We start from the raw sequence: 27,479 nt of genomic DNA on the forward strand, positions 1-27,479 counted from the left end.
GGAGGTAAATCATGGGTGACTACTAGCTCTTGGAATAGTGACTGACGCTGAGGGAGACATTTACCTTGGCTATGTCGAGATTCAAACCCCAGACCTCAAGTTAGCAACACCTCATGCATTAGCCACTAAATCGTCCTGAGATGACATCTTCATTTGTATTCGAGGTTCAATTTTTTGTGGATTGACCGCCGGATACTTCCCAAGGGAGCGTGGACTTTGGAATATTAATCACCAGACTATGAACCAAGTAATCGACTGTGTGATGGTTCTTTTGTTTTTGTCTTACTTTGCTATCTTCTGCTATGCACTAATTTTTAACAAGTCTTTTTAAAATGAGATTTTTTTTAAAAAAAATTACACGTAATTCACCCTTCTCTCACTTACAAATGATCCTACAAGTGGTATTAGAGCGGGGTTACTCTAAATTGGTGTAATCACCATTCGAGCAAAAAAAATTTCTTTCATATTTTTTCTCTTCGATTTTTCATTTGAGTTTTCCGCCTTGAGTCTGAATTGGTGTTATCACCTCTTCTAACAAGTCCTTCCATTGTTTGTTAATTACTTGAAATTGGTGTAACAATACTCGAGTCATTTTTTATTTTATTCATTTTCTCCCATACTACTAATCTAAGACCTAATTTTGGAACATTGCTATTCTCTCGTCAATTTTTTCTATGTAAGAATTAAATGGCCCAAAATAAAGGATACAACATTGCTTACCCCCACTCTTTAATGGAGACGAGTTTCCATATTGGAAGAGGAGAATAGAGGTATACTTGAAGATCGACATCGACCAGTAGTTCAGCGTTCAACGAGTGTATACGGCTTCGATAGATGATGCAACTGATGTGCTCCTCGACCTAGAAAAATGGAACCTAGAAATGAAGAAGAAGGTCTAAGTTGACTCAAAGGCATTAAATATCCTCCAATACGGGCTAACAAAGGAGGAACTCAACCGGCTCAGAGCATACAACAACTCGAAAGAAATTTGGGACAAGTTGATCGAGCTACACGAAGACACAAACGATTCCAAGGCAACAAAACATGATTTATTACTTAATAATTTACTTAACATCAAAATGCAGGATGGAGAAACCGCAAGCCATTTGCACACAAGGATCAAAGAGATTCTCAATAGACTTTACATGATCGACCACTAGTTGAAAAACAGAGATATCATAAGGTATGCTTTAAATTTGTTTTCTCAAAATGCACTATTGGCATCTATAGTAGATACCTATATAATTTTGAGGAATCTTTCAAAATTAAAATTAGATGAATTATTTTGTGAATTAGAACTGCATGAACAAACTAACTCAAAATAAGTCAAGAAAGGTACAACTTTTCTTACAGGTTTTATAAAGGAGGTCAAGACAAAAATCAAACCCGAGCCAGAAGTTGAGTCCGACTCAGAATCAGATGAGAAAGATCAACTAGTGAACATGGTAAGGAAAATGTTCACTAGAAGGAAGAGAGATTTCACTAAGGATTTATAGAAGATGATCAAGTCAACATCTAATTACACCAAGGAGAGCATCACCTGCAACTACTATCACTCCAAGAATATAGATATTTAGCGATGAATATTTTTGTCACTAACAAATATTTGCGACGATAAAATTTCATCGCTAGGATCACCGTTATAAGCTTGTCATAAACACATATTAGCGACGAATTTTATAATTTCATCGCTCATATTTTAGCGATGTGATCCTATTCGTCGCTAAATAAAATTATTTTGTCGCAAAAACTTTTGCGATGATTTAAATAATCTCATCGCTAAAATTGGGAGTTTAGCGATGACATAAACTATATTCGTCGCTAACATCTTTGCTACAATTGGTATAAATTCATCGCAAACAGTTACGATTCTGTGTATCAGAGAGGTTAGCGATGAAATATCATAATCCCGTTGCTAACATTACGATTTAGCGACAAAATATTAGTATTTCGTTGCTAAACACTTTGCTACGATTTATTTTCGCCACTAAATAATTATAGTTCGTCGTAAAAAGTTACAATGAGTTGTGATATATCAAAGTGGTTAGCGGCAAAATTGTATATATTATTTCCTTGCTAATAGTCATGGGTAGCGATGAAATCACCCGAATTCATCGCTAACCACTGTTTTTTTAAAAGTATTTTTTTGTTCATATCCTGTATTCAAATTTACAAACATACAAATCATCACAATTATAAACAAATTCACAAATACACTAACAAATAACTCAGACTTTAACACAAATATAATCACAACATTCACAAACCAAGTTCAAAACATGTTCACAATCAACAATCCAAACAAGTTTAAAACAAGTTCACAACCAAAAATTCAAACCAGTTCCAAACAAGTCTAGAACAACATCACGTTCATATCCAAAAGTTCACAACATCAAAGTCTAAGACTGAGGAGGTGGAGCTGAAAATGAATCATGGATCAATGAATCTAATACTCCAGGTGACAATCGGTTAAGAATTTATTCAAACATATTTTATCTTGATTTTATTGATGCTAACTCATCTTGGGTGTTTACTAACTGAACTCTGGTGTTCGCTAACTCATCTTGGGTGGATTCAAGTCTTTCACGTAATGCAGTGTTAGTTAATCTGGATGAGGTGGTGACATCTGAAGAAGTGGGCCTAACTGACTTTTGCCCACTTCTAAGTCCTTTGATGTATCCAGATCGAGTACCGAGGACCTGATACAAAATTTTGAAGATAATAAAACATATATTATGATATGATAATATATTGAGCATCTATATAAGGATTTAACTCAACAGTAAATAGCAATCAAATAAAATGATTTTGAAATATAAATATGCTGAAAATTAAGATGATACTGAAATGTAGATATAAGAAAAGCATGAATTTGAAAGAGCTTCAAAAGCTCTCCTACAAATTAAAGTAGGTGGCTCGAGTGAATAAACTGAGAAAATGAATACAACAATCTAATCACTATTTTAGTTAAAGATTCAATTCAATTTGAACATTTAGGGTATTTTGTTACTAAAAAGTTACTAGATTCTCCAAATTTAAATAATAGTAACAAGTTGACACATAATTCTCATGACCGATCTAGATACAACTTTAAAAGGATATAAAATGATTGTACATATTTATGCACTATGTGAAACAAACCACTCTTCACTAGCAGATAAGATAGTTATGGAAGTCTATAAGTTTCTTCAAAAGAAACTACAGATTACTATAAAAAAAAGTGTAAACTGTATCTTCGGTTATTAAACAATATTGTCGCGGGCCTGATCACAAACTGTATCTGTAACTTGGACTACATCGATGCCCTCTTCCGGATTTTGTGATCGAATACACTCATCACGTAGTCTCACCATATCATCCTAGAAAAACAAACATGTTAAAAAGTTTATAAAAAATAATTATGCACTGTTAAGAACAAATTCACTAAATAAGGTCATAACATACATATGCAGTTTTTGTTGTGTTCCCAATCCACCATTTCTTCGAAGTATAATGAGTTTTATTAAAGACAGTAATCCGATCTTTTCTTTGTGACTGATTGGTCTGAAAAAAAATAATGTGTTAATTTTTTAATCAACAAATAATATACGATAACTATAAAATTAACACTTACACCGTCGTAACTATACTGGATGAATGATTTAGAACCTCCGTGATGGTTATATGGGAGTTTTTCTCAATTTCAGTATTTATTGCATATCATTTCTACAACATAAAGTTTTGTATAAATAAAACAATAGTTATAGAACAAATAATTAAAATTTTATATAAATAAGACATTTGTTATAGAATGAGTTACCTGAAATGCCTCATATTCAAACAAAGCATACATGTAGTCCCAATCATCTTGAGTCATACAGAACTCAATCGGAATATGCTGTCAGCGCTCAGTAGGAGGAAGGTGCGATAACTTCTTATAATGGTTATGCATTTTAGTTCTATTGTCTTTATATCATGCACTCATCAATCGAATGATCTCTTTCATGACCAACGAAGAACCCTCCTGAAAACTTATATCAAAAGTAGTCTAAAAAAATAAATTTATTTTGCACATGGTTAGTAATAAAGGAGTGGTTATAAATATGTTAAATTACTTATACTTACTGATAGTCGATCGTATATCATCCTTTTATTCTCAGCGGGGGTGTGTTTCCAACTCTTAGCTTGTAAAGGAGCAAACTTCTTCACCGAGAGGCCTAACTTGGTTATAAATGAAGCTGTGTTTTGACCAATGGGATGCCCATCACTCTGACGAAAAGTAACGAGTAATCTACCCCAATCATTGATCTAGCGTCGCAACCGATCAGAATGTGTACCAAGTGTCTTCCTACGTAGCGGTCGGCCTGTAAATGCAATAGTGTTAATAATTAACAGATGAAATATCTAAATAAAATTTTTGTAAATTAAATACAAAACAACTAACCACTGGAAGAATTATTATCTGCAGGTGTTTCCAAAACTAGTAAATGCTCAATTCTCTTGGGTGGCATAGCTGTCATATATTCATCATATATAGATCAACAAATATGTATCAACATATATAGATATCTACAAGTAATGAATTAAAAATGAAGAAAAGCATATTTACCATGTTCATAAAAATTAATCACCACTATCATCTGAAAGAGATAATTGATCATCTGCATCACTATCAATTTCAGTATCTTCATCCTCATCGTTAAGAAAACTTTGAGCATCCCTAGCTAGCTCCACTTGTGCATTTGACATATTTATATGCTGATGCTCAACATCTAATCTACAAAGTTGGGATATCTCTAATTTTTTACCAACTAGTAAAGTTGCTTCATTAGAAGAATTATCTTGGTTAGTCTCAATATTGAAATTATTTTCGGATTCAATTTTCTTCAGATACTTCATCAACTTCAGTTACTTCGTATATTCTCAGTATTGAATCTTTTTCACTACCTTCTAATAGTCTCCACGCTTTATATCATTTAAATAATAAACTTAGTTTGCTTGATTGGCTAAAATAAATGGGTCATCAGCGTACCATGTTTTAGAAGTATCAATAGATAAGAGACCAAACTCTTCAACTATTGATTTTTTTCGGATTACATTGGAATCATTCACACTAAAATAATTGTACTTTATATCTGAAAGAGTAAAATAGTTGAACAACATCCTTCAACACTCTAAAAAAATATAAATTGTCATTGTCATTAGACGATGGTACACTAACCCCGATATTCTGAGTAGTTCTACAAGAATCACGGGACCTTACATGGTATCGAATACCATTTACAATGCGGACATCATAAGTGGAACTTCAACATTAGGTCCCATTGCTAAATAATATAACTCGTTTGTGATTTCTGAATTTGTTAAATTCTTTAACTTTATCATTCTATCCCTAAACCACTGTGAAAAATCTCGCTCATGATATTAGAGAAGTTGATTTGAATGAACTTTATGTGACAAAAGTTGTAGATGTTCGATGCATAAATAAATAATTATGTTACAATTGTATAATGAAATATAAACAATAAAACTACGTAATGTAAAAATTTACTTCCTATATTGGTCGACTTATTTATAATTACTGAGAATATACCAATGTGCTTTCTTATGCAAAGTCAAAGGCAATTTTAGATTATGTTGATTGTCAAACACTCTTGTTTGTTGTGAGAAAACACTTAAATTGCATGTTACTGGTTGAACATCTTGATTTCGTTTTGGTCTACTAAATCTTGTCTCAATTTGACTCATATATAAGGAACTGAAAGTCAATGTCTCATTTACAATATACCTCTCTACAATAGATCCTTTATGCCTTACTTTATTATGAACATATTTTTTTAGTCTGCCCAAATATCATTCAAAGGGATACATCCATCGTGAAGAAACAGGTCCAGCTAACATGACTTCACGGAGTAAATGAACTGCCAAATGAACCATAATGTCAAAAAATACTGGAGGAAATATTTGTTCCATTTTACACAATATGAAGACTATTTTCTCCTCCATTTTACATAAGTCTGTTATATATAAAGATCTTGCAGTTATCTTTTTTTAAAAAATCACATAACTCAATTAGTGTGCCGCATATGTCTTTTGGGAAAAAAATTTCGTATAGCCACCGAAAGTATTCTTTGCAACAAGACATGACAATCATGTGATTTTAGTCTATGTAATTTTTCATCATTTTCATTCACATTTCTAATATTAGCAGCATATCCATCATGAAACTTCACTGATTTTAAAAATTGACAAAATTCACGTCTTTCTTCTAATGTCAATGTGTAACTTGTATATGGTTTACAAACTTTGTCTCCAACTTTCTTTAAATGCAATTCACTTCTAATTCCCATATCCTGCAAGTCTAATCTTGCTTTAAACGTATCTTTTGATTTTTTTTTCCATCTATATTAAATAATGTGTCAATCAAAGCGTTATAAATATTTTTTTTGATGTGCATTACATCTAAATTGTGTCTCAATTTTAAATCGAGCCAATACTTTAACTCAGAAATATAGACTTCTTTATCCAATTTGTATCATCCAAAGATCACTATCGCTTTTTTACTTAATGTAGGATCCTTATTGAATGTCACTTGGGGTAATACATCTAACTGTGCTAAAATCTCATAACCATTAAGTCTTTGTGGTGGTCCTTCTTGTTCAACTTTTCCATTGAAATTCTTATTTCTACGCCATGAGTATTGCACATTTAAGAATCGACAGTGGCATGTGTAACATATTTTACTTCGTAATCTTTGAGATTTAGTTTCATCAAGACATACTGGACATGCTTTATAACCCTTTGTACTCCATCCAGATACAATTCCATATGTTGGAAAGTGATGAATGATCCACATCACAGCAACATGTAATTAAAATACTTGTTCAACCGATGCATCATATGCTTCCACCCCATCATCCCATAGCTCCTTCAGTTCGTTGATCAAAGGTCGTAAGTACACATTTATCTTTTTCCCAGGTGATTTAGGCTCAGGAATTAAAAGAGACATTATCAAGTACGATGGCTTCATCATTTTCCATGGTGGTAAATTATAATTCACAAGTATAACAGGCCACATACTATAAGCATTTGACATATTTCCAAACGGATTAAAACTATCACTAGCCAACCCTAAGCGAATATTTCGTGGATTGATAATGAGTATTTTGGTGCATTATTTTGGCTCTTATTCTTGACATTTTTACCTTCTCACATGCTTAATTTTATGGTTATAGTATATTTTGTGAGTAAAATCTATTTTTGGACTTAATTATAAATTTTTTACAAATTATGAAATTTAATTTCATATTTTTATGTGATTTTGTAGGAAATCCAAAGAGCCATGAATTAGGGTTGAGTTGAATCGAAATTGGCTTGATTTGGAGTCAAATGGAGGAGATCAAGCTGAATTAATATGAACCGTTGATCAAGATCCAGTCAAATCCTGCCTCTTCAGTCAGATCAAGTGATCCAGCCTTCCATCCTAATTTAAAGCGATCTGGATCGTCCATAGAGATCATCCTCATCCAAAGAAGTAGAGCTCCAATTCAAACCCAATCCAAAAACACACTTTTAAAAGCCTAATTCATCAACCCAATTTCAATCCTATTGGTTATTGGATCCGGATCTCACTCAAATTTCTAACCTAAAGTCCAAGATCCAAAACCCGAAACCCAATCTCCTCTTATCTCTTCTTCTCTTCTCCTCTCTGGTTCGCGATTCTTCTCCTCGCGTCGGCTAGGGCACGCGACACATCCCCACCGTCACCTCTTCTTCTTCTCTTCTTCCTCACCATCAACCGACGACCACTCTTCTCTTACCTTTACTGCCGCCGGTCGGCCAACCCTTTCCACCTTCTCTTCTTGATTCCAACGACGACGGCAGAAGCACACTAGGCAGGTGGCAGCAAGCTTGGACATCAGACTCCGACCATCTTCACCTCACCGGAGGGGTTCTCCGATGAGATCCTCCACTTTCCGGCTTCTTTCTGGCAGCTTCACCACCTGGGGTTCAGGCGACAGAGCAAGGAGGTGAGCGACGGTGGTTCCATCTACATATCCGGTCAACTTTCATCCGAGGGGGTTCTTTAGTGGAAGATTTGTATCATCCTCGTCGTTGTCAAAGAGTGCAGCAAGTCCGGCAGTGAGCTACTGTTCACCGAAGTTCGGGGTTCGATCGTCGGGTCCTCGTGTGACGACGAGGGTAGTCTTTGGTATTGGAAGTTGGAGTGTGGATTGTGGTGTGGTAATTTAGTTTTGTTCATTGTTGATGTTTGTGTTGAATTTTGATTCAATGCTTGTATTGAGCTTAATTTCCTATGCTTGAATTGCATTGTTCTTGTTTCATTTATTTCATGCATGTAATGTGTTTGATAAAATGCTTCTTCCAATTGTTAGGCTTAGGTTTTGTAATTTCTTAAGTTCTTGTCTTTATTTAGATGATTAGATTTTTGTTAATGCTTAATTTCATAGATGCTTCCTTTAGGTTAGATAGGGATTTCTTTACTTACAATGTCTTTTATTCATTAGGGTTAGTTTCAATACTTGCATTGCCTTACATTTACTAGATTAGTTTTCATTTAATGCTTTGTAATTTCATTTCTTAGTTTACTTGTGTTGATAATTAAACCATAGCATAGTGTGACAATGCGTTGTGCATTAATTATTCGCACTTAGTTAGATTTCATTCCAGCATTAGATTAGTTTCTTACTTGTTTTGCTTTTCATTTGTTAGTCTTAGAATCAAAAACCCAAACCCCCATTTACATATCAAAAATCTCAAAAATAGGAATAACATACGATCCTAGATTATCATCCTATCGTTGCTTTCGTTGGGAAACGACCTGAGTCATTTCTATACTGCATTAGTGTACTGCATTATCAAATACGATGACTTCATCATTTTCCATGGTGGTAAATTATAATTCACAAGTATAACAGACCACATACTATAAGCATTTGACATGTTTCCAAACGGATTAAAACTATCAGTAGCCAACCCTAAACGAATATTTCGTGGATCACTAGCAAATATTTCATGTGAAGTGTCAAATTCTTTCCATGATTCACTATCTGCTGGGTGTCTTAATACACAATCTGTTTTAATCCTCTTTTCTTTATGTCATCTCATATCTTTTGTTGTATGTTTGGCAATAAACAACCACTTAAGTTTGGACTTCAAAGGAAAATATCAAAGAATCTTTTGAGCATTCTTTTTCTTATTCATCCCATCATACTTGTATCTAGGCTTCTTGCACACTGGACATATATCTTTATTCTCGTGCTCACCTTAAAATAATATACAATCATTCTTACATACATGTATCTTCTCATATGCTGATCCTAACTCTTTTAACATTTTTTTGCTTCATAATAAGAATTTGGAATCATATTCGGTTTGGGAAAATGCCTCTTGCAATAACTGAAGTAACATATCAAAAGATTTATTGCTCCACCCATGTAACATTTCAAATGCATTAACTTGATCAAAAAATTAAATGCAGAAAAATTAGTACAAACGTGATACAACTCTTTTTGTGCTTCTTCAAATATTGAGGTATAACTTCCTCTAATATCATCTACATTAATATCATCTAATTAAGGTCCACTGATATTGATATTTTCTGCATTTCTTAAATCAATAAACATATCGTTAAAATCATCTTTTCAAAACCACAATCATGTTTATATTAATAGATGATGTAGCATCTTCTTTGTGAAAGTTCCAAACTTTGTATAATTTATCAAATCCCCACTTATAAAAATGTCCTCGAACATAATCCAACTTATATTTAAATAAATTGTCACACCTTCAATATGGACAACGAATTTTGGATAAATTTAAACTTATCATATAATTCTCTACCCTATTTAAAAACTGATTCAACCCATTTATATATTCAGGCTCAATCCGATTCTTAATAATTATCCAACTTTTATCCATATTTATAATCTGATTAAACATATAAAAAACTTCATATTATTTAATAAAATAATCCTAAAATTAATTAATAACATTAAATAACTCTAAAATTATCATCTAAGTATTAAAAATAATCCTAAAATTATCATCTAAGCGTTTTTGTGAAAGGAAAAAATTAATTGGACTCACAGATTTGAAGTCTGAAGGCAAAAAGAGTAAATAGGTATCACCATCTAAGCCAAATTAACAAAAGTGAACATGGAAACATCTAAAAAAATTATAATGATATAGAAAAAAGATGTACTCATTAATAGGCCAAGAGAGAGACAAAAGACTCCTTGAGTATATTGGAATACTAAAATGGAATATGATTTTGTATCATAATAGGTAGTTAGTATAAATCTAGACCTAGGAGACTACATAAATGAAAACTTACAATAAACTTAAGTTATATATCTAGAGGAAACTAATCTATCTAGAGTATTAAAAAACAGAAGGAAGAATCCATCAACCCATAATTGATTTCAAATAGATGAAGAAATTCACTCTTGTCATTTACAATGCCTTTTATTGTGTTTAAACATATATAACAGTCAAAGGGAAAAAGGAGTACTGATGATTCGAGAATCGTCAGAGCAAAAGACACTATCACGGAGGATAATCATCGGAGCAAGCTGATGAGAACACTAGTACAGATCGTCAGATCAAAAGCCGATGAGGACACTAGCACGGAGGAAAGAATCGTCGGAGCAAGAAACAGCAAAGGAGAATCGCCATAGCAGATCGCGCAGAGAAACGACGGAGGAGGGAGGATTTAGGTTTTTCTGCATATTTTTGTGACGAAGTTTAAGAGCTTAGTGGCGATTTTAATTCGTAGCTAATATATTTGCGACAATTTTCTTAAATTCGTTGCTAACGTATAGTTAAGTTTGCGACGGGATTTAATAATTCGTGGCAAACAGGTTTTTTTTTTACGACAAATCATAATAATTCATCGCAAATATGTTAGCAACGAAATGAATAATTCATCACAACTAGTTTATTTTTGTGACGATGTAATATTTCGTCGCTATTTTAAGGATTTTTTTTAGTGTGTGATGTGACTCTGCTACACCCAACAGCTGTAGTTAGAACGACATCAACCTCGAGCTACAATCTTTAACTACTACAAGTGTCAGTAGCATTTTAAGTTATTTACTATTGTTCTCGCATAAAAGTGTAGCTTGTTATTGTAGGACCGTTGGGCCAACTAGAAGGGGGGGTTGAATAGCCCTGTTAAAAAAAACAAAAACAACCCTTCTCGAATTCTTAAACTAACACTTGTATAAAATTAGCTAAGCAGAAATACAAGAAGAAACGAGGCACCGTGTTTGACTTGGTTACAACCGGGAAGGTTGTTAATCCAAGGAAAGTGATCGCACTAAAAACTCCTTCGGGCGGAGAAGCCTCTTACACCGTGAAAGCACAAAAACAGAAGCTAAACTAGAACAGTGAGCGCACAAGTGTTTGGAATGCTAATTACTGAGTTGATGAAAAGCTTCTGGACCAAGGCTATATTTATAGCCTTGGTCGGGGCGCCTGGAACGGTTCCGGGCGCCCTGGGGGGATAAAACTTTATCCCCCAACGTTCAGATCGCGTAAATCGCGATCCTGGTCAAAATCAGGGTCCGGGCGCCCGGAAGGGTTCCGGGCGCCCCGGATGGCTCCGGGCGCCCCGGAGCCCAAAGTCAACAATGTTGACTTTTTCGTTTGGGACCTTTTCTCTGGTTCAGTCCCTCCTCGGTCCGGTTCTTCTCCTCCGGATCCGCTCGCTTGGGTGATCTCTGCCATCCGAAAAAGGGATCACCCGAACCCAACTTCCGGTCTTCTCGAGCGAGCTTCCCTCCGGCTTCTCGTCCCTCGGAATCGCTGCGTGTTTCCTTCTCGTCCGCCGGCGTACTCATCCGCAGTCTTCGTCCCTCGGACGCATCGCGTGCCGTCCTTCTCGCTAGCTGCATCTCTTGCTCCGGCTTTCGTCCCTCGGAACCACCGCACGCTTCCTTCTCGTCCGCCGACGTACTCTTCCGCAGCACCTCGTCCCTCGGACTGCCGTCTTTCTCGCTAGCTGCGTCTTCCGCTCGACTACCTGTGTTCCTAAGCTCCTGCACACTTAGACACAAGGTTAAAACAAATAGGACCTACCTTAACTTATTGATCACACCAAAACAACCTTGGGGTTCCAACAATCTCCCTCTTTTTGGTGTGATCAACCCAAGTTAAGCTAGGGTTAAAATAGATATAAAATAGAATTAAGTAAATTAACTTAAATTACAATTTAAGTGCAAAAAGATAGAAAAAATTAAATCCATCTACCTACCTCCCCCTAGACTTATACTTTCCCTTCTCCCCCTTTGATCACAAAAAATAGGGTTCCAAGAAAAACAATCTAAGGGTTAAAGACTTAGAAAAAGTATTTCTAAAAAAAAATTCTAAGTTTTTTTGTAAGAAATTTAGAAAATTTTTCTAAGTAATTTAAGCTGAGATTTCTAATTTCAAGAAAAAATTTCTTAACTTAGGAAAAAATAATTTTTGAGAATATTTCTAAGTAAAAAAATCCTAACTTACATTTTTAAGTATTTTTTTTTAAATGACTTAGGCAAAAAAAAAAAATTCTAAGTAGGTAAATTTCTAATCTGAAATAAAATGTTTTGGATAATCTTTTTCAAGCACTAATTAATTATTATATTAATGCTTCATTAGTAAGTTAATTAAACATTTATTTCAATATATTGGCTTCTAGGTCGTGGCGAGGCACTAGGCCTTCTTGGTTATTGGAGCAACAACCACTTCCTTAGACAAAGCCTGAGAAAGAAATTTTTTTATTTAATTTTCTCACTTAAAGCACTAATTTTAATTTTAAAATTAATTTAAGCATGATTTAGGAACCCAATACAGGTTCCAACCTACTGGATTAACTAAAAAGTTTTTAGGGACATATTTTCTTGAAATATTCCTAATTTGTCCCGGGTGATATTTAAAGTACCAATTTAAATTATTAAATCTTCTAACATTGATTTTAGATGAACATGCATAATTTTTTAAGTTATCTATTTGAGTTTTCAAATTTTGATTTTCTAATTCCAATTTTTCATTTTTACTTTCTAATTTGCAGCAATCTTTTGTTAAAAGTTTAACAAACTTAAACATTTTATCGGGAGGAAGAGATCGTACCTTACTTACCTTGTCGATTTCGTTGTCCGTTTCTCCCCCTGAGCTGCTGCTTTCTTTCGACGTGTCTCCCCCTTCATCGATGCTCTCGATGCTCATTTCGGAAGAGCTTGAATCGCAGTCGTCGTCTTGATGGCTCGCCATCAGTGCGAGTCCGGAGAATGCTTCGACTTCCGATTCGGACGACGTATCGTCCCACGTCGCCTTTGGGCCTTCGCTTCGGATAGGCTTCTTACCCTTCTCCTTGTCTTTGTTCTTCACCTTGGCGATTGTCCTCGACGTGCCCTTCTTCGTCGCAGTGGTAGCAGCGGATCGTCCTTTTCTTCTTCCCTGCGGATGGTTAGTAGATCTAGATTTACGAGTTTCTTGAATCTTCTTACCATCATTACCATTTCCTCGTCGAGAGAGGATTCCGACTCAGGTTTGTCTCGAAGCTTTGAGGGCGACGTTGTTCTTGGCTCCTTCATTCCTGCACATCTGGACTCATGGACTTCAAATGTTGAAAAAATTCTTCTAATGAAATTTTTCTAAGTCCTTAGAAATGTAAAAACATCTACTAGTGATGCCCATTTTGAATTTCTCGGAAATGAATTTAATGTGCACCTGAGCGAATCTGGTTACTTACCTTTTCTCCGAGATTCGTGAATCGGTGATGATTTCTTTTATTCGGAGTGCGATGTACGACTCGTCTCGCCTTCCCAAGTCGCAGTCGGTGAGCTGATTGCAAAAGATCTCGCCTAGCGAGCTTGGCTTCGGACGCACCTTCATGCAGCTGAGGAACTTCTCCCAAAGTTCCTTCATGGAGTTGTATTTACCGATCCTGTTGACTTCTTGAGGCGTAAGAACGCTTAGTAGATGGTACTCTGCTTTGCCGGAAGTCGGTCTGCTCCTTTTTTGTCCATTTATCTATTTCCTTGTCCTCTGGAGCTTCAAAGCCAAATTTCATTGTTAAAAATAATTCAATATCTGTTGTAAGAAATACCTGCATCAGTTTTTTCCAGGTAGCGAAGTCCCCTTCATATTTCGGTGGGTGGATGCTTGGTCCGGCCATTGCGTTGCTTTGTTCGGCGGTTAGTCCTCCTGAAGCGCCTCGGCTCTGATATACCACTTGTAGGACCGTTGGGCCGGCTAGAAGGGGGGGTTGAATAGCCCTGTAAAAAAAAATAAAAGCAACCCTTCTCGAATTCTTAAACTAACACTTGTATAAAATTAGCTAAGCAGAAATATAAGAAGAAACGAGGCACCGTGTTTGACTTGGTTACAACCGGGAAGGTTGTTAATCCAAGGAAAGTGATCGCACTAAAAACTCCTTCGGGCGGAGAAGCCTCTTACACCGGTGAAAGCACAAAAACAGAAGCTAAACTAGAACAGTGAGCGCACAAGTGTTTGGAATGCTAATTACCGAGTTGATGAAAAGCTTTTGGACCAAGGCTATATTTATAGCCTTGGTCGGGGCGCCTGGAAGGGTTCCGGGCGCCTTGGGGGATAAAACTTTATCCCCCAACGTTCAGATCGCGTAAATCGCGATCCTGGTCAAAATCAGGGTTCGGGCGCTCGGAAGGGTTCCGGGCGCCCCGGAGCCCAAAGTCAACAATGTTGACTTTTTCGTCCGGGACCTCTTCTCTGGTTCAGTCCCTCCTCGATCCGGTTCTTCTCCTCCGGATCCGCTCGCTTGGGTGATCTATGCCATCCGAAAAAGGGATCACCCGAACCCAACTTCCGGTCTTCTCGAGCGAGCTTCCCTCCGGCTTCTCGTCCCTCGGAATCGCTGTGTGTTTCCTTCTCGTCCGCCGGCGTACTCATCCGCAGTCTTCGTCCCTCGGACGCATCGCGTGTCGTCCTTCTCGCTAGCTGCGTCTCTTGCTCCCCGAGCAATCTTCCGCTCCGGCTTTCGTCCCTCGGAACTACTGCACGCTTCTTTCTCGTCCGCCGGTGTACTGTTCCGCAGCACCTCGTCCCTCGGACTGCCGTCCTTCTCGCTAGCTACGTCTTCCGCTCGACTACCTGTGTTCCTAAGCTCCTGCACACTTAGACACAAGGTTAAAACAAACAGGACCTACCTTAACTTGTTGATCACACCAAAACAACCTTGGGGTTCTAACAATTATACTCTATTCATTTGTTAATCGTTCAATTTTTAGTAAATTGCTCATCGGATACGTCTCAAGGGAGCATGAGTCTCATAGTAGTAGCCGCCAAACTACAAAACAAGTAACCAACTGTGTATTTGTTCTTTTGTTTTTGTCTTAATTTGTTGTCTTATGCTACATACTGACTTTTGACAAGTCTTTTAAAAATGAGAAGAAAAAAAGATTTTAAAGTTATACGTAATTCACCTCCTCTCCTATGTAAATGATGTTGCAATTGCGTCGAACATCGAAAGGGTAGAATAAGAAGACCAAGAGATGCTCAGCTGCAAGAACCTAGCTAATGGCAAACTAGAGGTCTACTAATGATCTGTTGTCCTAAGTTGACTTCTTAGCAGTTGCGATACATATGACGATCATGAACCACTAAAACCGCCCTCTTCCAGCGAATTTATTATTAGAGCTTGTCATGGAGAATTAGCCAAACCAAAATGTTGAGTTATAGGGTAGAATAAGAAATCCAAATATGCTGTAAGATAACATTAGAAAGACAGAGGTGACAAAGAAGATACTCCTATCGGACCACCTCCACAAGCAACGGTTGCCTGAACTGTCCGAACCAAGGGATAAATTGCTAATCACCTGCAAAAGTAACATGTTCAAATACTGGAATCTGCAGCTACTTGGAGATGGGATACAGCCTAGTAAGTGCTGATGAGCAGATAAATTATGCAGAACAGCTGATTATACAGAATTAACGAGGATGTATTTTGAATATACAAATCCCATTAGCATCAGCGGTTTCCTATTGCTTTAATTGAGGGAGCTCAAAGAAAACAAACTTGTTTTATCTTGCCTATCAATTATCATTTGCTACACCTAGTCGATACTATCCAATTCCAAGAAGATCCTACATAATATAAGCAACCATTAAATTACAGAAGATATTAATGTAAGTAGAGAAAGAAATCAAAATTCTAGCAAAAAGCAACTCATTTAACGTTCTTTTTGATGTATACTAACATCAGTGTTCAATCCACATGAAGAATAAAAGAAGATGATCTTAAGCTACTGAGCAACCCACAAACTTTTCATTGGATTGTTTAGAGATTCAATTCCCCCAGTTGTTGAGGTGTGGGTGTCACATTATAATGAGCTAACTGGACTACTTTCACATTTTATTTATATGCATACTCAAAATATTTTTATACTAATGATGTTTATAAAATAGAAACTGAAGAGAATTGAAAATACCACCTGACAAGCTTTATTTTTAGCTCGGGTTTCAGCTGTACTAGGAATGCCATTGTCTGGCTTGGTAAATTTCTTTTCATGGCGCTCACATGAACCCCAGTAGTCAGCAAACCTACCACATCTACAATCCAAAAGAAGAGAATGGCATAAGACATGTATGAGCTTTTGACTAGTTAATTGATTAGAGTTGGCTTAAGTTGGGTGCACTTCATATATGTCGAAACAACAAATTCAGCACGTTGAACACTCCTTTTCTCATGACTTTTCCCTACATGTGGTTCATGAAATAAGTGTGTTATAACCTAAACTATATAGTCATATGTGATCACATCAGCTCATATATAAGTGTGCTGAAATTTAGATAAATATATACATGGCATTCTTGTGTTAGTATTGTGGTAGAATCATAAGATTACAGATAATAAGATCAATTGATTTAGTCAAATTCCAACTCGAGAAGTTTTGAAATAGCAACCTTCAGTCATGTCCTCTGAATTAAGTGTAAGCTTAAGCTAAGCTTCTAAGAAGAAAATTGTGTGGCCCCAAATACTAGCCAAGCTCGAGCATGATGTGAAATTTTCAGTTGAATCAAGCTCAAGATATAGGATGAAGTTAACAATGATTTGTAAAAGGTGTGTGAGCAATTTTATCAGACCTGTTTCGAACAATTGGGCTAACTTCCTCAGAATTCCACCTGACGGCAGAGCGAGATTTTGTCGAGCCTCCACAAATCTTGTGCCCTAGAACCCACCAGAGGATTGGGAGGATTTACCACCAGACCAATCAATGATGAATTTTAGAGTTGAGTTGGGTTCTCAACTTACAGCAGCTTATTGAGTAGCACACAATATTAGCCATGGCTCTAGAGCTTTGGCTTTATGTAGCAGATTGTTAGCATTGTTCCCCCTTGGTGTCTTGTCCACAGCTTGAAGAATCAGACTGGCAACTTCAGGCTGCTGATTTTCTGTGTTGTGTTTGATTTTGCTTTTATTTTCCTATTTTGATTATCTAGTCCACTGTAAGTGCATTATCTGTTCTCTGTATCAACTCTATTTATTTAAGTATTTCGAGTGAACTGTTTTCTTCATCAAATCGTTTTTTAGAAAAGAAAAAAAAATGGAGAGCTTGACTAGGCGTGGCTCCTTCATAGCCTGTCTAAGACTCACTTGCTTAGAAGGAAACTATAAAATCACATACAACAGAATTCCCTTCCACAAACCTATTTGTCAGCTAAAAACAAAGGTGGAATTTCAATCAGGCAAAGCATGTAGACAAGAATTGGAGGTCACTCGATCATCACTCCTGCGTATAGGATAACTCCAATGTTCCTTCATTACAGAAGCTTATGGCTCAGCAAGAGAAGGTGCAAACGCAAACAAAATGACATCAAGAAATATCATGAACAATATTCAATAAAAAACAAGGGAAAAAAGAAAAAGATTTACCGCCATGGCTGCATTTTGGTATTGTTTAAACGAAGACACTGAAGGGAACAGCCCATGTACACCAAAGTTGGGTTGCCAATTCTCCCTCTCCTCGCACTTCCGGCCTTCAGGCGGCGGGCTTTCCACCACAGAAGTCGTTACCTTCTTTACGTACTTCAACGGATCTGGATATGTGTAGGTGGGAGACGACACCGCCACCACTGGGGTGCGGTTCGGGTTCCTGACAGCAAACATCCGGCGTTCTTCCACCGCTCCGGATTCTATGGACCGCGGCATCTTCCGAAGGCGGCGATGGTCCTAGAGCTCTTCCGCCCAGCGGATTTGCTTAGGGTTTCTGAACGGCTTCGAACCCTCGACGGACTGAGGGGCCTGGAAGAAGCAACTAATTCAATTGCAGCCCAAAGCTCAGCGGCGGCGGAGACGACGATGCAACGGGCGTGGTGATTTTTGAATCCAAACAACAAGGGACGAATGATCGCAAAAATTTAGAAATAAATTGGATCCAACGATTGATATTTCTCGATTGGTTGATCTACGGGTATCGGAGATTGCGTCAAATTGTTAAGTAGGGGAGACGGAAATTAGTTAAGAAAGCGCCATCGCATAAAATTGGTTTAGTCCATCAAATTAACTAAAATTCCTCATTCGTTGATAAAAGGATAATTGTTATATAGGAACCATTACTTTCCCAGAAGATTGTTAATTTTTTTTTTTTATCAAAATGTATTTTGGATAAATAACAAACCAACCTCCATAAATAATTATCGACAAATTACTGGTGGAGTAAATCGCGTGTACGTTGCTATAATGCTATAAGTGGAAATCGCAAGCCGAAGCGCATAAATGGAGGATATTTATATATGGAAATAAATGAATTGAACTTAATTGATTTAGTAAGAAAAACAAATCCAAACAGCGGGCACCGCCATGGCGCCCCACGTTTGGGCCGTACAAACAAGCCCACTTTATTGATTACGTTTAGACCGTCCACGTTTCGATCACGCATCTCGATGCAGAGCAGTCCTCACCACGTGATAGCGCTCAACACTGGTCCCCTACGCTACGCACCCAAATGCAATGTATTACTAAATAATCTGTCATCTTCCTCCCCGAATTCTCACTCTTCGCAAACCTTCCACAATGGCCGCCGGCTGGGTCTTACACGCCGTCCTGTTCCGTCTTCTCCACTTAGTCCTTTTCTCTTCGGTCACCGCCTTCTCTATCGGCGTAAACTACGGCGCCAACGCCGATAATCTCCCACCTCCGGCCCAGGTGGCAACCTACCTTAAGCAGAATACCTACATCGACCGCGTCAAGTTATTCGACGCCAACCCCGATATGATCCGCGCCTTTGCGGGCACCGGCATCGCGCTTATGATCACCGTTCCCAACACAGATATCCCAGCCATCGCCTCCCGTTCCTCCTCTGCAGCCTCTGCTTGGGTGGCCGCCCATGTCGCCCCCTTCTATCCCGCCACCAACATCTCCCTGGTCGCCGTTGGCAACGAAGTCATGGCCACCTCCGATCGCAACCTTATAGCTCACCTCGTCCCCGCGATGCGCTCCCTCTACGCGGCCCTCGCTGCCGCCGGATTCCACCAGATCCGAGTCTCTACGCCTCACTCCCTCGGCATCCTCTCTGCTTCGGAGCCGCCCTCCGTCGGCCGCTTCCGCCGGGGCTACGACCGCGCTATCTTCGCGCCGATGCTAGAATTCCACCGCCGGACGCGCACCCCGTTCTTGGTGAACCCTTACCCCTACTTTGGCTACACGGCACGTACCCTCAATTATGCTCTATTCCGGCCCAACCCGGGAGTGTTCGACCCCGCCACGAGGATCAACTACACGAACATGTTCGTCGCGCAGCTGGACGCGGTGCACGCGGCGATGCAGCGGCTGGGCTACGGCGACGTGGAAATCGCCGTCGGGGAAACAGGGTGGCCGTCGGCAGGGGACGCCGGGCAGATCGGAGTGAGCGCCGAGGACGCCGCCTCCTTCAACGGAAACCTGATACGACTGGTTAACTCAGGCAAGGGAACGCCGATGATGCCCGGCCGGAGGTTTGAGACATACGTGTTCTCGCTTTTCAACGAGAACCAAAAGCCTGGGCCGACGGCGGAGCGATATTTCGGCGTCTTCAACGCCGATCTGACCCCGGCCTACGACGTCGGCCTCTTGCGCGGCGGCGGCGGCGGCAAGGTGCGCCCCTTTCTTCTCTCTTCATTTAGGTTTTAGTTTTCACTCTACATTGATTTTGCCACTGCTTTCTTTGGCGCCAATTCTGACTACTGGGCCTTATTAAGTATTTAATAATTTAATGCGGCATGGACAATGCGATTTAATTACAAAACCTAAAAGCCTTCGGCCGTCCAGCAATTTGCCACTCCGCGGTCAAAATTGGCCGCTTTTCTCTGTTTTCTCCCTTTCCCTTTTTCCGACTAACTGCACATCATTTCATCGGAGTGTTTCTTGGGCCTGATATTCTTTTTTGCAGGCGCCAGCTCCAGGGAGTGGTGTCAGGCGATGGTGCGTCGCGAGTGCGGGCGCGGATGGAGCGGCGCTGCAAGCCAACATTAATTACGCCTGCGGCAGCGGCGGGGCGGACTGCGGGCCCATACAGGAGGGCGGCGCGTGCTTCGACCCCAACACGTTACTGGCCCACGCCTCCTACTCCATGAACGCCTACTACCAGGCCGCCGGCCGCCACGACTTCAACTGCGACTTCGGTCACACCGGCGTCATCACCTCGTCTGATCCCAGTAAGTCTCCATCTCCCACATTGTTGATTCATTCGCTATCCGGAGAAGTCGAGTCGAAGTCGTTGTTGATGCTTGATTTTAATTGATCGTGGTAGGTCATGGGAGCTGCAAATATCCATCGTGAATTGCAACACCTGGAAATCCTTCCCGTCAATTTGGCGATCGGATTTATCCGGAGACGAGCTGTGATAATGGGCATAATTATCTTTTGCTACAAATAATTGTGACATCTGCACACCATGAGCGTGTTACTAACTGGATTAGTGCTGTCCACCATTTCAAGTGGCGTTTAATTATGCAGCTTCAATGCGGTTTCCAGGGATGTTAATGTGTTTGATATCATTTATCGAATTATGTTCCATTAGGGACGGATATGACACGATCCGATAATTGTAATTCTAACTCGATGCCTAACAATGTCGTATATTATGTACACACACGAGTTTCTCATAGATACCTTAAATAATACATTAAAAAGATGCAAATGAGGTATATCGTAATTGATCACATATAAATATCTCTAAATTTGAATAGCAACTTGGACAAAATGAAAAAAGAAGTACGTAAAAGAATGGAGAAAGAAATAATGTCTAGCAAAAGATAAATTCCCATTATTTAGTTGTGGGCTAACAATGTTTTTCAATCAGATTTTTCATATGCATGTGAATGTTCTAATATCTTTAGGGAAAAATTTAACTTTGTCAATTTGATCTCATAATTGAGGTAGGATCGGCATGAGAAGATTTTCTTTTGAAGATCTCTAAAATTTAAAAGCATCAGAACTTTTGATTGAGATATCAGACTGGGGTATTTGGCTTAAAATGAAGTTGGTTCAGAAATTTACGACTTAAATAAGTAAAATTGTCAAAAATATTTTAAATAAAAAATTAAAAATTATTAAAAATAATAAAATAGATATTTAGAATATTTGAAAATATCCTCCTAAATGATGTTTTTAGGATCTGAAATTTGTGATTACAAGTTTCACTTGGTAACAAATTTAAGTCTTTGAACCTATTTTGTTTCAAGCCAAATAATATCTTATTTTGATACTGAGTCAAAAGTTATAACTTTTTAAAATCCGAAAGGTTTTTAAAAGATCTTCTTGGATTGATTCGGCATAAGTTGTCTAAAGGTTTTCTTGAATTGATTCTGCATAAGTTGTCTCTGTAGATTAGGATTTATCTATATAAGCATCTATTTAGCTATTTGAAGAATTATCCTCAGTTATTAAATAAAATTTTCTTTTAAAAAAAAAATCGGATGATGAATTTTCATTTTAAATTTCTCCCCAAATCTCCTTCTCGTCAACTCGTAGGATAATTGCTATCCTACCCGGTGTCAGTTGGTATTAGAGCATAGGTTCCGATTGAGAAAGTCAATCATCAAATCCAATGGACGGTCATTATGGTCATGGTCGCATCAACAGGTAGGTTCCGATTAATGAAGCTGAGCACCATGATCGTAGCGTTCAAGACATGATGATCATTGAGGATTTACAGAGACTAGTTGTAGATTTAACTCAGCGTCTAGTGGTGTGCAATCTTGAAGATTGTGAGATTTCAAATTGGGAATCCGAGTGTACCTTCGAGAACCCATATGACCATTGTGCTACATAACAGGAACGTTGTGGTCGGGAGAAACCTTACCGAGACCTCGATTTTTAGGTTGATTTGCCTGAGTTTTCTGGTACGTTACAAGCAGAGGACTTTATTAATTGGATCAACAAAGTGGAGCGGATCTTTGATTATAAGCATGTTCTGGATCGGATAAAGGTGAAGCTGATCCATTCGACTCAAGAGTCGAGCATCAACGTGATGGGAGTAGTAGTTGTAGCGCTCACAAGACAAGCAAGGCAAAGCTCAAATAAATGACTAGGAGAAGATGAAGAAAAAGATGAGAGAACACTTCCTTCCTTTCGACTCATCCAAGTTCCGTTTCAGCGATTTCACGTGTTGAGACAGGGCGCGAGATCTGTCGATAATTATACAGAGGAGTTCTACCAGTTAGTTGTTTGAAATGATTTATCTGAGACAAAGAAGCAGATGATGACACGGTACTTAGGGGGGTTGCGCCAGCTGTTGCAAGATGTTCTCAACCTGCATTCATTGTGGACAGTTTCCAAGGCCTACCAGCATGCACTAACTATTGAAAAATAGAAGAATCAAATACCAATGGTTATAGGAGACCAAAACAGTCGGCCACATCACCCTTAAGATTCTCATCCTTCACAATAGTAACCACCATAGGTTAATTCTAATACCCTTGTTAGGTGTTTTCGTTGTAATTGATAAGGACATAGGGTAAATCAATGCAGGAAACTTGTTCCTACTAATCAGAAAGGCAAAACAGTATTGATCAAGGAAGACTTGGAAGAAGGATAACAACAATTGGTAAATCGGTGTATAAAGCAGACAACATTCTTTATGGTGATGGTCATGAAACTTTGGTCATTCATAAGAGTGTTGATTCCCAAGGGCGATTCAAGAGATGGGTGGTTGAAAATCAATATTTTTTACATAACCTACACCGTTATGGATAAAGTCTGCAAGAGATCATTGACAGCGCAGTTGTGAGAATGAAATATCTGACAAGGTTGTCTAGAAATTACAATTGAAGGCGTACTGTCATCTTAAACCATATAAGTTGTCATGATTGAATAAAGATAGTGAGGTAACAATAGACATACGATGTCTCATGTTTTTTTTTTTTTCAATTGACAACAAATATTTTGATAATGTTTGGTGTGATGTAATGGCTATGGATGCACATCATGTACTATTGGGGCGACCTTGGCAGCATGATGTCAGTGTCATCCATGATGGACAAAAGAATACATATACCCTCCACATCAAAGGAAAGAAGATTATATTGGTGTCACAATAAAAAGAACCACTCCAATATTAATAGTCAAGATTACTAATCTACTTTCTATATCCAAGTTTCTAGATAAGGATGATGACATCAATAATAATTTAGAGGAGGATGAAATTCATCAAACCTCTTATTCTTACACCGATTATGGTAGACATGAGATATATGGATGATAACTCATTTGATGATAAGATTGTCAAAAATATAATTGGTATATCTCCTAAGATGAAATTGAGCATGATTCACATAGATATCTATAGAGAAAGAGAGAAAGGGAAGAAGAAAAAGAAAAGGTTGTTGGCCAAATTATTAGAGCCACTGTACCTTTTGAAAAGAGAAAAAGTTAACTACAAGTATGTACAACCAGCCAATGCACTTCTTCCGATGATGATCTTTTGTACATATGCATCTCACTCATTATAGTAGAATCAATTAGCAATATCACATCTTTCTCTTGAATTATCATACGATACTATTCTAAATTTGAGGATGAATTATTTTCAGTCTTGAATGACTGATGCAGGATCGACCCAAGAAGATTTTGTCTAAATTTCAAATAGTTATAACTTTTAACTAGCTCGGATATTAGAACGATGCGTCGTTTGGCTTAAAACGAAATTGATTCAGAGATCTAGATTTGTTACTGGGTGGAACTGGTAATCACAAATTTTGAATTTCAAAAATATCATTTAGGAGTTTTTCGAAGGCTTCAAATATTTATTTTACTATTTTTAGTAATTTTTATATATTTTCTTATATATTTAGAGAATTTTTGAAGTTTTATTTATTATAAGTCAGAGTTTATCTATATAAGTGTTTATTTAGCTATTTAAGAAACCATGCTCCGTTATTAAATTAGATTTCTTTTTTAATAAAATTTGTTTTAGTAAGGCTATTTTGTTTCTTATTTGCCCAGCACAAATCCTATATTCCATCGATAAACCGTTGATAATTAGGGAGTAAATTTTGGGGGGTGGCCGGATTTCAACTAGAATCCAACCGCAATGATGATCGGGCTGCAGGATGCCAATCCGGGAGCGGCCTCCGGACTCCGGCTGTTTGCTCCAATCTAGACTACAATCTAGTGGGAATATTATAGAAAATGTTATATAGGATTTGCTCCGTGATAATTATACCAGTAGAAACGAACGAAAAAGATAGAACGCCCACGATAAATTTATTTAATCGTCATTTTTATCGTTTTACATGTCTCAAATTGGTACGATACTCGTAAATCTACCACTAGGTTGGCACCGCTCACCAGATGCTCGATCGAATACCCAGGTCAAAGAACGAGGTGTCGGCGGCCCACGACAGGGAGGAGTAGGACGGCGTAGACGCCGCCAGCGATGAAGCAATGCACGGCTCGTACGACGAGGCGGTCGGGCCGCAAGGCTTCCTTACCAGCAACGGCACCACGTCTTCCAGCAGGCCTTCGGCGCCGTCGTCGTCAAAAATTCCATGCAGCGGCGAGTCGTCGGCGTCCGCATGTGGCGGGCTGCTCTGTCGCGCGGCCTCGGCCGCGTGCTGGCATTTGAGCTTCTTGGCCACGTGAAGCCCAGTAGCGGTGGCGGAGAGGTCCGGCGACCGAGGGAAGAGGAGGTGAGAATAAGTGTAATGGAGGTGGAGGCCCTCGTATGTGACGATCAGAATCTCTGGGTCTTCCATCGACCTCTCCACTTGCTTCTTGGCGTTGCATCTAGGGTTGGTGCATCTGTAGTAACTCCTGTCAACATTCCATGCATATTCATATATCAGATAGTAATTAGTTATATATTCCTTTTTTCCCATGTTCTTCTGTTCTGTCAGAGGTGACATGGAGTCATGGACTTTGGTTGTTAGGTTTTGCAGATTAGAAAATTTTGAATAGGCGGGGAGATGTCGGTCACTGACTCTGACATCGATCTACCATGCAAGCAAACGAGATCTTGTGGTAAATGGGCAATCATTGATTGGTATCTTGTGTTTAGTTTCTCTTCTCTAAAATGGCGTCTGCTAAGGTAAAGAGTTCACCAAAGAAGCTTCAATTTAGTTTTATTTCAGTCACTAGAGAAAAAGAAAAGTTATGAACTACTGAAGGACCTTGGGTTGGGGCTGTTCTTGATGGATTTTTGCCCATATTTTCTCCATTTGTAGCCATCATCTGCGAGCCCGTTGCCACAGGTCTTGATCCTCATTATGTACTTATGATCCATTTTCCCCAAGCCTCTGTCCGGTAAAGAAACTCTGCAACAGCACCAACAACATCATTTCACACATTCATTGAAGCAGCAGATGGATTCTAATGGAATCGATCTAATCCTAATTCTGAGAGTTGTAACGAAGAAGAAGAAGAAGAAATACTACTTACGGTGGTTGAGAATTGCTCAGGCCATTGGACATGGACAGTGCCCTTTCGACATGGCTGATGGTTGGACCCGAGTAGATGAGCTTGCTGGTGATAGGTTCACAGGGCTCATAAGCACGGCAATCTGCCACATTTGGCGTTGAGATGAACTTAGGGCAGATCTGCAGTTCCTGCATGAACTCCATCTGGGAGTAGTCAAATTCTTCAAACCAATTGACCTCTGCTCCTTCGATTCCCTCCATCTACCTTAAAATCTCAGTTGACGAGGAGATAAGAGTAATACAGAGAGAGATAATTAATGACTGGCGTTGCCTTAGTATCTCCTACGCACTGCATTGGTCAGGCTTTTAAAAGCACAAAGCTCCATGAATTCACCCCTCTTCTGTTGTCTTTCCTTCCTTCAATTGTTACGGATTGATCGGTCAACTGGGGGATTTAACTCAAGTGGAGCTCAAATAGGCAGGTAACTGTATGTTTTAATTTCGATGAAGATGTGTCTTACATACAAGTTGACTTTGGGGAAGGTAATTTACAGATGAGACGAGAAGAAAACAAGGGGAAATTAACCTTGACAAGGAGATCAGGAAGAGGGACAAAGGGATTGACCTGCAGGCATGGGAAGCCAGGTTGGATTGTTAGGAGGGCGTGCCGGAGGGAGAGTTGAGCATGATCCACGAGAGAGAGTCAGCGGCATTGACGTACGAAAACGAACGAAGTCAACCGGCGGCACTCATCCACGTGGCGGCTTCTTAATGGTGTTTTGTCGCCTAGCTTCACGCGAGGCGTATGAAGGATTTTGGATCTGTCGCTTGGTAACTGGCAAGCGTATGGCGAGGCGATCGACCGTCTCTGCTGGCACGAGGACCAGAGGAACTCACAGTTAATTTTAATGCACCTCTCCTGTTTTTAGAGACAAAATTATTGGTTTCACATTTAAAAAATAAATACTTTAAAATTTTCATTTTCATATTACAAAGCTCATAGAAACTTTTTTTTTTTTTTTGAAAAATGATACGGTCCCGAGTGAGAAGTCTATCCTTTGCCCCTAATCATTAATAATATTAACGAATATTTTCGTATATAAATATCCAAGGCCTCCAAACCATCTTCCAACATGATACACTCCTACTTTTGAATATAATAAACCTTTGCAATGTTAATGTCTAAATCGTTGCCTCAACTTGTGAGAAGTTATAGGCTGCTGATCTATTTGCCACTCCAGTGTCAACTATTCTATCTCAAATTGTAGCTATTTTCTTAATCAAAGGATATCATTTACACACTAATTGTCCTTGAAATAGATATCATATACTCATTGTTATTGTTCCAGCTAAAAACGGGAGACAATCAAGTCACTAGTCAACGAATAAGCTGATGTGCATTCTCTGGGGAGATCATCGGAGAAGAAGATGAAAGGACCTAAAAAACACTCATTTTAGAGTTAGAATGAGATTGGAAATGAATCCCACTAGATCACTCTAATACTCAAGTTAGGTTTGCCTAGATATCATATATACTAGAGGATAGAGAAGAAGAATAAAAAGGAGAAGCTTAGTTGAGCTGAAGAAAGTCCTTTGCACTTACTTTCTCTAGTGTTATATAGTTA

General features: G+C 38.5%; 3 protein-coding genes and 1 long non-coding RNA gene across 7 annotated transcripts; 1 reads left to right on the plus strand and 3 right to left on the minus strand.

Annotated features, from left to right (window-relative positions):
- Window positions 1–3,086: 3,086 nt before the first annotated feature.
- LOC122046172 lies at window positions 3,087–4,416 on the minus strand. Its single transcript, XR_006130190.1, has 4 exons — window positions 3,800–4,416; window positions 3,614–3,705; window positions 3,445–3,543; window positions 3,087–3,359 (listed from the first exon to the last, which is right to left on the minus strand). It is a non-coding gene; the product is annotated as an uncharacterized LOC122046172 (long non-coding RNA).
- A 10,697-nt stretch (window positions 4,417–15,113) lies between these two features.
- LOC122052482 lies at window positions 15,114–18,589 on the minus strand. 4 transcript variants are annotated; one of them, XM_042614026.1, is made up of 3 exons: window positions 17,894–18,589; window positions 16,452–16,569; window positions 15,114–15,836 (listed from the first exon to the last, which is right to left on the minus strand). In XM_042614026.1, exons 1-3 carry the CDS (start codon window positions 17,947–17,949, stop codon window positions 15,672–15,674), a joined length of 339 nt encoding a protein of 112 aa, XP_042469960.1. In that variant the 5' UTR covers window positions 17,950–18,589; the 3' UTR covers window positions 15,114–15,671. The 4 variants fall into 4 exon arrangements, 3 of the variants coding, with proteins under 3 accessions (XP_042469960.1, XP_042469970.1, XP_042469954.1); XR_006132033.1 differs by lacking the exon at window positions 15,114–15,836 and adding an exon at window positions 16,052–16,104; XM_042614036.1 differs by lacking the exon at window positions 15,114–15,836 and having other exon boundaries at window positions 15,858–16,569.
- A 253-nt stretch (window positions 18,590–18,842) lies between these two features.
- On the plus strand, window positions 18,843–21,087 carry LOC122052473 (glucan endo-1,3-beta-glucosidase-like). The gene is made up of 3 exons (XM_042614009.1): window positions 18,843–20,092; window positions 20,388–20,652; window positions 20,748–21,087. Exons 1-3 carry the CDS (start codon window positions 19,034–19,036, stop codon window positions 20,774–20,776), a joined length of 1,353 nt encoding a protein of 450 aa, XP_042469943.1. The 5' UTR covers window positions 18,843–19,033; the 3' UTR covers window positions 20,777–21,087.
- Window positions 21,088–24,698: 3,611 nt separating this feature from the next.
- LOC122046224 (probable WRKY transcription factor 49) lies at window positions 24,699–26,191 on the minus strand. The gene is made up of 3 exons (XM_042606850.1): window positions 25,877–26,191; window positions 25,609–25,752; window positions 24,699–25,252 (listed from the first exon to the last, which is right to left on the minus strand). Exons 1-3 carry the CDS (start codon window positions 26,113–26,115, stop codon window positions 24,784–24,786), a joined length of 852 nt encoding a protein of 283 aa, XP_042462784.1. The 5' UTR covers window positions 26,116–26,191; the 3' UTR covers window positions 24,699–24,783.
- Between the last annotated feature and the right edge of the window lie 1,288 nt (window positions 26,192–27,479).

Source organism: Zingiber officinale, chromosome 1B, assembly GCF_018446385.1.
Source record: "Zingiber officinale cultivar Zhangliang chromosome 1B, Zo_v1.1, whole genome shotgun sequence".
Classification (NCBI taxonomy): Eukaryota; Viridiplantae; Streptophyta; class Magnoliopsida; order Zingiberales; family Zingiberaceae; genus Zingiber; species Zingiber officinale.